Source organism: Notolepis coatsorum, assembly GCF_963971535.1.
Source record: "Notolepis coatsorum genome assembly, chromosome: 2".
Classification (NCBI taxonomy): domain Eukaryota; kingdom Metazoa; phylum Chordata; class Actinopteri; order Aulopiformes; family Paralepididae; genus Notolepis; species Notolepis coatsorum.
In genome coordinates, this window is record NC_140166.1 from 71,859,601 (window position 1) to 71,873,189 (window position 13,589).

General features: G+C 41.3%; 1 protein-coding gene across 1 annotated transcript in view; it reads left to right on the forward strand.

Annotated features, from left to right (window-relative positions):
* frmd5b (FERM domain containing 5b) overlaps positions 1 to 13,589 on the forward strand; it is a gene marked incomplete at both ends in the record, with an annotated part of 336,639 nt that overhangs the window by 253,960 nt on the left and 69,090 nt on the right. Inside the window, 2 exon segments of the mRNA XM_084308217.1 lie at positions 4,963 to 5,005; positions 5,852 to 5,930. Of these exon segments, the coding sequence (XP_084164343.1) occupies positions 4,963 to 5,005; positions 5,852 to 5,930 (122 nt within the window).

Below are 13,589 nucleotides of genomic sequence, written 5' to 3' on the forward strand. Positions count from 1 at the left end.
AACTTGGTCTGAGGGGTATGGCGACCTGGCACCAAGGTCTCGTCCAATGGTAGAATGGAGACTATTATGGGATGTTCAGTAGACTAGAAGGGATATTCAATGCATATTGTACAAGGAATATACAAGGGATATCAGGGGATATCAGGGGATATACAAATACAATTAAATATATATATATAAATAAATATATATATTCGGTTTAATCTGATCCTTCAGAACAATACCCTTTCAAATTGTTCAATTATTGACCAAATACAATATATCATCATAACTCTCTCAAACTCTTTGGAGGGTAACATTTTGGGCAGCTTTTCTATACTGTCCAGTAACAGCAACGGATCAGATCTATACTTGTTATCAGCTGGTACAGTACTTAAAATGTAGGACTCAGACTCAAACTAATGTCTTTACTTGTTTGTCTACTAGCCAGATGATATAGGCCTACATGAGATTTGACATTTTGATGTCAGATTTTCTGTGTCAGGCTCATTGACTCGTTCAATCCAGCTGAGATTCTGCTCCCATGTGGAGAAATACTTCACAAATGCAAACAGCTGTAGGATACATTGTCATGGTTTTTGCCTTATTTCACCTTTCTGTGAGGGACAGCTGTCTATTTTTGCTTTATTTCACCTCTCTGTGAGGGATAGCTGTCAATCCCTGTTCCCTGTGGTTAATTGCCTCATGGGTCGGCAGGTGTGTGGGCTTGATTGCACCTGATGCAGTCCAGCTGTGCCTATGGCCATGTGGAGTCTATTTAAGTTTGGAGATCGCAGTGTCAACTGCTTTTTCATTTCCTAGTGTTGGTTGTCCTTTTGGTCACGCTCATTATATTGAAGTGTAGTCTGATCTCTGATTCAGAATTGAGCTTTATGGTAGTCATTTTTATTTTAGGCTACTCACGTGATTCTACACATAAACTCCCTTAGTGGAGGTTTATTGTTTTACTTTTTCAAATATAAACTCCTTTATTAGGAGGTATCCTTGTGGCTTATTTACTTTTATACTATACCTCTTTATTGAGAGTAGTCCTGTTTTTTGGGACTTGATTTATTTTCTTAATTACTCACTTTGAGATTTCCACCTGTAAAGGTTGTTTTCTGTTGTTAAATTTTTTCCCTCTCCTAAAATATCTGCGTAAGCAGTCTAGTGGTTGTCCATGTCACGGATAACTTTAAGAGTCCCTGTTATCTGCTCATGACCCACACACACACACACAGCCCTCACATACATAGCAACCGTTGTTATCTCCTTTCAATACCAGTGCTGTTCTCCGAAGCCACCTGAAAGAGGTTCTTCTCCAAAAGGTTCCCCAGACTACCACAGAATAAGCCTCTCTCTGAGGGCCAGTGTTAATTTCGTCAGCTATTTTTTATTTTAGTTTTAGTCTTAGTCATGTCTCAAATGCTCTTTTTCGTTTTCATCATATTTAGTCACCTTTATCTATTTTTCGTTTAGTCAACTACAGGTTTGAGCCTTTTCGTTTAGTGCTAGCTGGTTTGACTTATGTAAGCTATTTAATGTGTTCTATTGTGGTGGATCAACATAATGTAGCGATCCGTCATGCAGTAATGTAGGGAAGAAAGAGGAGAGTTTCCTTTTCTGTATAGTGCTTTATTTCCAGCTCAATATGGGGTTTTACATGTTGATACTTAAATTATCATACTACACAACACAGCTGCCTACCTGCTAATACGCTAGCTTCACAACAACAACGTAACATGCGGTCCGTCCTCCCATATCTCCCGGGGGGAAACAACACCCCCAGCATAACAGTGGTGCTCCTAAGACCATACAACTAGAGATCCTCACGGAACGATGTGTTGGGGATTAGGGTTTCGCACTGACAATTATGTTTGTTACTTTCCTGTCGCCAAACAAGTTCCTGTTAGCTAGCAAGTAGCAAGTCAAATTGAAGTTGATGTTGAATAAACTTTTAGCAAGATTTTATTTTGCAAACTACATTTTGTGTCGTCGTTTTTAGTCAACAACATTGCATGAATAATTTCGTCACGTTAGTGTCACATGATCTCCATTAACGTGACGTCTTGTCTCGCTTTCGTCGGGGGGGAAAGCTTCGTTGACGACCATATTTAGTAGGGATGTTCGATATTGGCTTTTTTACCGATAACGGTATCCGATATACCGATATTGTCCAACTCTTAATTTCCGATACCGATATCAACCGATACCGATATATGCGGGGTTTCCCCCCCAAAAAAACATAATAATTTCAGGTAATTAACCCTTTGGGTGGCGTTACTGTAGAACTACGTTTCTGTCGCCCGGCGGTTGAGTGCCGGAAACGTAGATCTACGTTTTTCTCACGGTATTTCTTTTATTTGCTATTGCTATTCATAATTCAGCGGGGCACCTTGTGCATGCTGTTCTGAATGTGTCTGAGCTGGCAGATACCGCCCTCTAACGCCTTTGGCCGATATTGCACTCGCTATTGCACACACGCTTGTAGGGATGGCTTGGACAACTGACCCCGCCCGCCCGTTCATGGTCAATGCCCAATAACATCGGACTCTATATAGCCAACAGGTCCACGGAGGACGCCATCGCTGCGACTCTCCACTCTACCCTGTCCCATCTGGAGAGAGCGGGGGGCTACGCACGGCTGCTCTTCGTGGACTTTAGTTCTGCATTTAACACCATCCTGCCTGACAGACTAGTGCCCAAACTCATGGACCTTGGACTAAACCATCCCCTCTGCCGGTGGTCTAAGGACTTCCTCTCTGACCGCCCCCAGAGGGTCAGAATAGGCCCCCACACCTCCACAGCCATCAGCCTCGGCACCGGATCCCCCCAGGGCTGCGTGCTGAGTCCCCTTTTTTACTCTATTTATACACACAACTTCACCGCAGTCCACCCCAGCAACACCATCATCAAGTTCGCTGACGACACCACCGTGGTGGGCTGCATCACAAAAGGTAACGAGACCGCGTATCGCGATTAAATAGAGCAGCTGTCAGCCCTGTGCAAGGATAACAACCTACAGCTGAACAAGCTAAAGACCCAGGAGATGATCGTGGACTACAGGAGGAAGAAGACCGACATACAGCCCCTGTATATCAACGGGGGATGTGTAGAGAGAGTCTCGGTCATCAAGTTCCTGGGTGTCCACCTGGAGGATGACCTGACCTGGAGAATCAACACCACAGCGATAGTGAAAAAGGCACAGCAGAGACTCTACTTCCTGAGAGTACTGAGAAACTACCACCTCAGACAAGACCTGCTTGTGTCTTTTTACCGCTGCTCCGTGGAAAGCATCCTCACCTACTGCATAAATGTGTGGTTCCTCAGCTGCACAGCCGCAGAGAGGAGGGCGCTCCAGAGGGTCGTCAACTCGGCCCAGAAGATTATCGGCTGCCCCCTCCCCTCACTAGAGGGACTATACAACTCCTGCTGCCTCAAAAAAGCAGTAAAAATACTGAAGGACCCACACCACCCGGGCAACAAGCACCTCGTGCGGCTGCGCTCGGGCAGGCGTTTCAGCGTCATGCCCACCCGGACTAACAGACTGAAGTTTAGTTTTTATCCCAGGCCATATGTGCACTAAACTCAGCAAAATTTTTAAACAACAGTCTCCCTTGCACCCCCCCCCCCCCCCCCCCCCCACGCACACACAACATTAGGGATAGTGCAATTATCTTTTACACCCCCCTGTTTATATTAATGTTATTTATGCCCCACCCCTGTTTTTATATTTATTACTGTGTTTAGGACTGTTTTTATATTTTTACTAGCACCTAGGGTTGCATTTTTAAATTTCGTTGTAACAACTGTAACAATGACAATAAAGATCTATTCTATTCTATCCAATCTTGCGTTGATCTGATATTTCTTTCGACCACGATTGAAGCTGTCTGTGTGTGCTGTGTGTGGCTGTTTACCGTTGGGTGCAGGAGGGGAGGGGGGGAGCGCCGCGCTCCAGGGCACATTTCATGTATGCACGAGGAAGGATAATAATGATAATCTAGCGTTGATTTCAGGAAGATTTGATAATCAGGCGAAAAATGACAACAATTGAATTACACAAAAACACAGTTTTCGCGTCTTTTTTCCTGGAATTACTCAGAAGCACCCAAACTATATTCATATTCAAAACGGTATAAAACGGAAATGTACGGATGAAAAAATCTGTTTTTTGCACGTTGACTGGAACCAACTCACTGACAATCGACGGCATTATTAGACCCATAGCTATAATATAAAATATAGGTTTAGCTCTACAAACTACAACTACGTTTACATGGGGTTAATGGACGGCAAGGCCAGGTCAATTCCCGGAAGGGGCGTGGCACTCAATGTGTTAAGAGACAGAGACCATGAAAGAAAATATATACATTCAAGGGGGAAGAGGGCAAGTGAGAGGAGCTTGACAAAGTCCTTCAGATGCAGACGATGAGACTCATCAGACTGCAGACGACCACATTGACAGCTAGGGATTTGGCTCCCAGGGTGGAATTGAGTGCAATTTAATGTGAAAGTTGACAAACTCAAAAGTCACCGGTCCAAATCCTCCCAGCGACAGCCTCCATGTCTGTTTCTATACCTCTTGACCTGCTCCAGGGGTGCTGTGTATAGCTACTCTTGCACCCTGAGCCTTCTAGTGAAATGCTTACATGTATGCAGTGATGTCTGTATTTTACTCAAGAACTGTATTTAAGTACAAATCTGAGGTACTTGTACTTTACTTGAGTATTTCCATTTTAGGGAACTTTTACTCCAAGTAAAATATTTAATATTGTACTTTTTTACTCCATGACTGGACCACCTTCAATATCAAATAGTTAAAGTATCTGGGTATATCTACTTAACTATTTAAGTAGAGGAACTGTGTACTTCTTCCGCCACTGCATGTATGTGTGTTTCAAAGGGACTGACCGATACAGTACCACACATTCAAATATCTCTTTCTCTTTCTGTCTCTCTCTCTCTTTTTCTGTGTTGCAGCATTGGTTGGAGTTTACAAAGTCAATTGCCAAACAAATGAAATGTGAGTAAGAAAACCTTATTGCTGTTGTATTTCTTGAATAAATATTTTTGCAAAAACATATAAAAAATAATATATCAATACGATGAAAATGTAATGGTTAGTTTTGTGAACACTGTTCTGCCCCCATTACAAAAAAAAATTTGAAATGTGAAAAATGTATTATGAATGGATGCATGAATGGATGAATGAATGAATGAATGAATGAATGAATGAATGAATGAATAAATGAATGAAAAAGTTTGTATATGTATTCTCCATATTCCTCCAAACAAATCACAATATCAAGCTCCGTCATACAGAACAATCATAATGAAAAAGAAATTATAAACAAAAAGTCAAGAGCAATGTAGTTAGTTAGTTGACATGTTCAAAAAAGGAGTAGAGGGAAGCTAAGCTTATTGATCCCTACCCCCTTACATTTACATTTTTTCTTCCATTAAATTTTACTTGATTATCCCTTATGAGTAAACCAATAAACAATAAAGCCTCATTGCAATGCATGCACGCACGCACGCACGCACACACACACACACACACACACACACACACACACACACACACACACACACACACACACACACACACACACACACACACACACACACACACATTATGTCAACTTAATTACAATGTAATTAATTCATCTCATAATTAATTAACTTGTCTACAGTCAGTCTGTCTCCAGTCAGTCTGTCCTCAGTCAGCTTGTCTTCAGTCAGTCTGTCTCCAGTCAGTCTGTCTCCAGTCTGTCTCCAGTCAGTCTGTCTCCAGTCAGTCTGTGTCCAGTCAGCTGGGGACATGTTGAGAGACGTTTTAATGCTCCAATCCTTTGCTCTGCTCCCACAGCTCAGCCTCCCTTCACCCTGTGTCTGCGTGTCAAGTTTTACCCCCCCGACCCTGCTGCCCTCAAAGAAGAAATCACCAGGTAATCATCCCACGTCACTCTTACTGGGGTGTTGGGAGGGAAGCAGGACAACTCCTACACTTCTAGGATCAGTGGTTCAGGAGGTCCAGATCGGAAGGTTCCCGGTTCGATTCTGGCTCCTCCCGGCAGCATGTCGAAGTGTCCTTGAGCAAGACACTTGACCCCATGTGTGAGTGAATGTGAGGCAAAAGTCGTAAAGCGCTTTGGATAAAAACTGTTATCCAAATGGTAAATGGACTGCATTTATATAACACTTAGGGGTTAAGTGTCTGAATTGTACTTAAGTATGTTAAAAGTTGATGTGCTTAATTTAACTCATAATTCTTATGTATTGTTGGTTACTTTTGCTTAACAAAATAGTTTTGAATAGGTTTACTAAAGTACAGCTTAAAGGTACAAAACAGTATTGAAGTGGAGTTTTGACTATCATAGTGTACCTAAATGTGCTTTGAATTAGTATGAAAGCACTTAAGAAGTACCAAAATACATTGCAAATGTACATATGGGTAGAAATGTACTTTTACCTGTTTCAATTAAAGCACAGGCCTGGACTGACAAAGCAAATGTGAGCACTGTGTCAATGTGGATAACTGATTTGTGATGGAAACGCTTGAAGAGGCACATCACCAAGACAGAAAGATGTTCACTGACTTTCACCTTGTAGGAGAAACCGCACTCCTGACATAAACAAAGTAATTGAAATCTCCAGGGTCTAGTTGAGCTGCGTCATGGTGAGTGGCTAGCTTCCTGTCTGATGCACGGAGAGAGAGGGAGAGAGAGAGAGGGAGAGAGAGAGAGAGAGAGAGAGAGAAAGAGAGAGAGAGAGAGAGAGAGAGAGAGAGAGAGAGAGAGAGAGAGAGAGAGAGAGAGAGAGAGAGAGGATCCATTCATATGCTATAGATATGTCTCCTGTCACCAGAGTTATTTGTCCTTTTAAGCATCTCTTCTGAACTTGACGTTTGGACAGCGCTGTCCAGAGGTTCTGAATTCAGCAGAGATGGTAGCTAACATTTAACCAAACCCATCGCTTGCATTGCAAATAACATGAGTGGGATACAGCTAATTAATTAGTGGGCTAGAAACTATAAATACATCAAAAGAGAAAAGTTAAATAGTGTCTTCCCTTCCCCCCAAGGGTGCGTAGCATATATTTAAAGTGTGTTGTGGAATAATTCAAATGAGCCATGCCAGTGAACTGTAGAAATTAAGAATGAGTCAATTGTATATATAAAAAATATAGAGCATAGTTTATTTCTGCGGCCACAGAGCTCAGTTTACAATCAGACATACTAACGTCTGCCCCAGTGTTAATTTTGTCAACGAAAATTATGACTAAAGATGTTCGTCAACAAAGCTTTTCCCCCCGACGACAATGAGACGTGACGTCACGTTAATGTTGATCATGTGACACTAACGTGACTAAATAATTAATTAAATATCGTTGACCACAACTGAGGACACAAAAATTTTGTTTACAAAAACCATGACGAATTCTCTCTTAATTTATGTTGACTAAAACAAGATGAGACAAAATAATTATAACTTTTAGAATAATTCACGTTATTATTTCAGCATTTCCCATTTCCGTTTCAGGGTAAGGTGGCAGGTTCGCTAAGCTAATGTTGTTGTTATGAGTGCTTGCATTCATTCATTTATTTGCATTTATTTTAAATTTGTTGGACCTTATGGTGTTCTTGTTTTGTTCTTGACTTATTGTTATGTTTCTTCTTGACTTGTTTAAAGAAGACGTGTCCGGCCCATGGGGACATTAACGTGTGTTGTCGGGCCTTACAAATACATTTGATTTGATTTGATTTGATTTGTTAGCCGAATGCTCTGATGGGGGCCGCCATTTTAAGTTTTAAGTTTAAAGTGACGTCAGCGATCTACGGTTGTACTCGACGGACAAAAGGGAATGTGTGTGTGACGTGTGTGAAATTTGTACAGTAGGTCCCAGTGAGAATTGCAATCAGTGTGTACTGTGTATTTACACTATCCTAATGTTGCTTTGTTGGTTAAAAAATTGTAATAAGCAATTTAAATCAGAATATGTTCCATTCCATGTCTGACTATTTCTGACCATTTCAAGGAATGTTTGGTTACTATTGGGCTTCTAGCCTTCTACTGAACTTATTGTGAATCAGCTGATAGGGTTTTGGCTAGACTATACTTAATAAATAGAATTGCATTATTTACAATCTAAAAATATAATGCCTTATATATGCCTTTTTTTCATTAGCGAAAACTAGACAAAAATCATCAGTTTTGTGCGACTAAATCTAGACAAAAACTAAAAAGACAAAATCGAGACTAACACTGACTAAGACTAAAATGCTCAGACTAAAACTGACTAAACGAAAAATAAATGAAGATGACTAAATATGATGAAAGCGAAAAAGGAGCACTTGACACATGACTAAGACTAAAACTAAAATGAAAATAGCTGCCAAAATTAACACACTCTGACCAGAAAGTGACAAAGAGCTCTTGGTCAGACATACATTAAATACATAATCGACATGGCGTACATAAGATACCAGATATGATAAATATGAGAAGAATTAAAACAAATAATGGGTCTATGCCTTTGTTATGTCTTCACACACGAACTGGAGTCCAAAATAACCTTGGGCGTCTCATATCTCCTGGCCCTTTGGCTGTTGTTTATAAGAACACCGTCAGACTGTCACCTAGTGTCTTTGAGCTGTATACTAGTATTAACTAGTCAAAGCTGTACAGAGATTTAACACAGATGGACATAGATAATATTTTCACACATCACAAGGGGCATTAAAACATTTCTTTTACCTGAATTGTATCGTTCTGTTGTGAGGAGGACATGTGATCATTATGCATTCAGTAGCGTCTGTGTGTGGGTGAATGGGTGTGTGGGTGTGTGTGAATCAGCACAATATCTCGCAATCTATAGGGCCAATCTGTGAGGATTGGTCCGATTCCGCACGCTTCAAGGTACCAATTACCTTCGCGCACCTGAAGTGAGTTCTAATCAGCTCGGTGGAGCCCTTTATATACTCTGGTGTTCCTAACGTTCTGTGTCCGGTCGTTTTGGATTACCACTGGCTGCTGCTTGTTCCCTCCCGTGTTGTACCTCGTCTGTTTTTCTCCAGGACGTCTATGGAAGTCGCCGCTGTTGCTTTTCTCTGTCATCCGTTGGATCTGTGCCTCGTTGCCTGCTTTGCGCAATTGCGCCTTGGTGAGTTTGGAACGTACTTTTTGGATACTCTGTTTTTCTTCGCATCTTCCTGACTCGGGACCTTTCTGTTTTTGTGTGTTTGGGTAACACTGAAGATTTGCCGTTTTTGTTTGTACTGGACTCAGCCAAACTTGTGTGTTGGTAACACTGAAGATTAAGTCACTTGTGTTTATACTGGACTCAGCTAAGGAGGACTGGACTGCCTTGTATTCCGTTGGCTTGTTTGTTGACAACTCTCTCTCTCTCCGTTCCTCCCTGAGTTGGATCTTCAAGTAGCTGCAGAGCCGCAGAGTCAGAGGCGCAACGCCACTGTGCCGTCTCTGCACCGAGACGAGCTGCAGAGCCGCAGGCTACTCTGCCAAGAACATTCCCCACTTGTGCTTTTGTTGTTTTTTCTATTCCCTGTTATTTTGGAAATAAATACGCCCTGGTTTTTGGCTAACTCTGAACTACCTGTCTGTGCCGTGCTGTTGGGGTTGATTGATTGATTGATTTTTATTGTGGAGTAAAAGACAGCATCCAAGGGATAAAAACATGAGAAAGTGCAAGCACTTATTTCCATCATGGTCCCTGATTTTGGACATGGACAGACATCATAAAACATAGAGCATCATAATAAAACATACTAAAACAGAGCATCATAATAAAAACATAGAGCATCATAATAAAACATAGAGCATCATAATAAAACATAGAGCATCATAATAAAACAAAGATCATCATAATAAAAAACAGAATAAAACATAATAGCAACCCCATACAAAAAAAGCACTTCCTACCCTCTCCTTCCTATGGCTATTCTATACTTCACTGGCTAGCCATTTCTTTGTGGCACGTCTAAAACTTCCCCCCTCTTCGATGTTTTTCAGGGCCACTGGAAGCTTGTTCCACTCCAGTGCTGCAGAATATAAAAATGTATTTGTGCCCATTAAGGAGTTAAATCTTGGCAGAATAAAATCCGTACTGCTCCTTCTAGTGGAGTATGAATGATTGTCACGGAATCGATTAAAATAATTAGATAGATATTTCGGACCTGTATTTTGAACTATCTTGTGTGTGAGACCTAATTTGATGTGAATTACCCTTTTATTGACTGGAAGCCAGTTTAGTTGCCTAAAGAAAGTTGGCCCTAGGTGAGTGCGTGGAGGTAGTTTAAGGACTACTCTAATTAATTTGTTTTGAGCTGTCTGAAGTTTATTTTTCAGGACCTGTGGAGCGCCACTGAACCAGGAGGTGGCAGCATAGTCAAAGTGACTCTGTACTAATGCGCCCGCTAGCATTTTAAGTGTTGCCTGGTCCAGTAGTTTCCCTTGTCTAGCTAGGAATTTCGTTTTCTGGCAGATTTTAGTGTGGGCTTTTTTAGCCATGGCCTCTCCTGTAAGGTGTTTGTCCAGTATGCAGCCTAGATATACAACAGAATCCTTGTTTGTTATTTGCTTCTCACCTACTCTTACCTTCATTTCAATATCTTTACCAAGCCGTTTCTTTGATCCAAACAGGATGGCCTCTGTTTTTCCTAGATGAAGAGATAGTTTGTTATCTGACAGCCATGTCTGCACATTTGATAGCTCCTCACTAAGGGTCCTCTCCACTACTGCCAAGTCCTTATGGGAGACCAGAATAGCTGAGTCATCCGCATAAAGAAAAAGGTCTGATGACCAGGCATTCTTCATATAATTTATGTAAATGAGAAAGAAGAGCGGCCCCAGGACACTCCCTTGAGGCACCCCGCAGGTGATCGCCTTGGCTGAGGAGTAGGTCCCGTTTACATCTACCATCTGAGACCTGCCTGATAGATATGAGGTGACCCAGTTCAACGCTGACCAACTAAACCCAATCGCCTTCAATTTAAATAAAAGGACACTATGGTCAACCGTATCAAAGGCCTTTTGTAGGTCCAACATGATCATTCCACAGAATTTCTTTGCATCAATCTCCTTTCTGATGCAGTCAGTCAAATACACCAGACAAGTCTCAGTGGAATGAGATTGTCTAAAGCCTGACTGATGCTCAAATAGGATATTGTTACTCACTAAATATGTATTGATCTGTTCATGAATGATTTTTTCCATGACTTTTGATAGTATACTTAAAATGCTAATTGGTCTATAGTTACCCTTGTCTGACTTATTACCTTTCTTATAGAGTGGGATTACTCTAGCACTCTTTAGATCTGCTGGTACCTTCCCATGCTCAATGGAGAGATTGATTAGGTGGGTAATAGCAGGTGTGATGCTCTCTGCTGCGTCGTTAAGAAACCTAGCAGGCATCTGATCTAATCCTGTCACTTTACTGGAATTAAGTTGATTTAGCCTCTTGAGGACTGCGCTCTCTGTCACTTTACTAAAAGAAAAGGAGTCCTCTTGCAGCTCTAGTTGTGAGTAATACTCATTAACCTGTGCTTCTCCGAAACGCCCTGAATGCTGTGGGAGATCTTTTACCAGATTACTTGCCACTGATGTAAAGTACGTGTTCAGCCCCTCCGCCACCTCTTTTTTGTCTGAGGTCAATTTACCCTCGTGGTTCAAACTAAGGTTGGTAACAAACCATAACACAATCAGCCTGTGCTTTGGCGCATAAAGTTACAGAGGCACAAGGATGGACATGTGGGAATATGTTTCACATCAGGCAAAGCAAATTATTTTGGGGGAATTCATTTCCAGCATTCTCCATTGACTTTCATGTAGTCATTGGTGTAGTACAGCTTTTTACCGCCAGATGTCAACAACAATGGCTTAAAAAGCACAGACTATACTACAAGACAGTTGGCCACTCTCTCCACCCCAGCATGCTTTGCGGTTGCAGGTTATTTTAAATAACAACTTCAGCCATGGTTTTCAACACGAAAAAAAATAAAACTAGAGAAAACAGTCTAGGTCGGATTATGCCGGCAGAGACGATTCTTCAGAAAAGCCAAAACCATTACGCGATTCAGAAATAGATCGAAATTAAGATATTGGCAATTTTGAGTGCTTTGAAATGTTCTCTGTGTACCGAACTAATGCAACGGTACGTTAACTACCAATGGAATACCAATGTTTGCTGTTACACCCCTAGTCTGCATGCCCCTTTTACACTGCATGGTACCTACTCGACTCTACTCTACTCTACTCAGCCTTTTCGGTTTTCCATTGCCAATATTTGCGGATAGTACCTGGTACCGGGTACTTTTTTAGTACCTGCTTTGTCGAGGTTCCAAGCGGGTAGAAGTGATACCAGAAAAGTAACGTGAAACACTGCAGATCACTGATTGGTCAGAAGAGAGAATCGTCACTACGTTATCATTGCACTACATGGGGGACATCCTCCACAAAACAAAACAAAACCGCCATCTTTATATAGCCTCGCATAGCATTCATTATTTGTTTGCAGCAGGAACAAAGTGCAATAAACAAAAAAGGATGCATTCACTGTGTATTCTGCCTCATTTATTGATGAAACAAAACCAACATCAACACAATTTACCACCAAGAGCGGAGAGTTTAGTCTCACAAAAAGATAGCTGATTTTGTTAGCTTACGTGCTAATGTGATTGGGATTTACCATTATAATAGTTAGCATTGCGGCTAGCGTACATAGCGTGCAAAGATCGCTGATTTTGTTGGCTTACGTGTGGTTAGCTGGTGAGGCGCTGGTATCGTGGAATGGAGTGGAAATACTTTAATCATCACGTCATTAATTAATAGACAATTGTCATTTCCAACATAAGTTAATGCTTAATAACATTACACATGGGGAGACTAGCTTGCTGGACACAAACATTGTTGATATAGCAGTCTGGTTAATGTTGTTATATCGCTCGCTATTGATTGTTTGTACTAGTAACGTTAATGCTAGTAGAATTGACACAACGTGAGGTAATCATCATCCATTTTAAACAGGTTATTACCTAATGTTAACGTTAGTAGAATAGACACGAGAGGTAACGTTAACGTTAGTAGAATAGATTGATTGATTGATTGAAAACTTTATTAACAGATTGCAGAATGGGTACAGTACAGTACAGCTCAATACATACAATTGTTAAGGGGATGCAGACCAGAGAAAGACTTTCGTCTTCTTTACATCAGGGTCCCCCATTTTTTATTCATCGTAACATATGACATACATGACATACAGATAGACAGTACTGCTACATCTATACATTTATGACATACCAGATTTGCAAATACAGTACTGTTTGTGATACGAAAAGAGTCCAGAAAAAAGAGTATATACATTTGACGTAGAAACTGTACATTGGAGGAGGTTGGGTAGGTGGGGGGGGGGGGGGGGGGACACTGTACATTGGAGGTGGTTGGGTGGGTGGGGGGGGGAGGTTGGGTAGGAGGGGTGGGTGGGGGACACTGTACAACTGTACAAGCAAAACTGTACATTGGAATATTGACAAGACCATACTTGGTAATTTACTGTACATTGGAGGGGGTTGTGTTAGGACATTTACA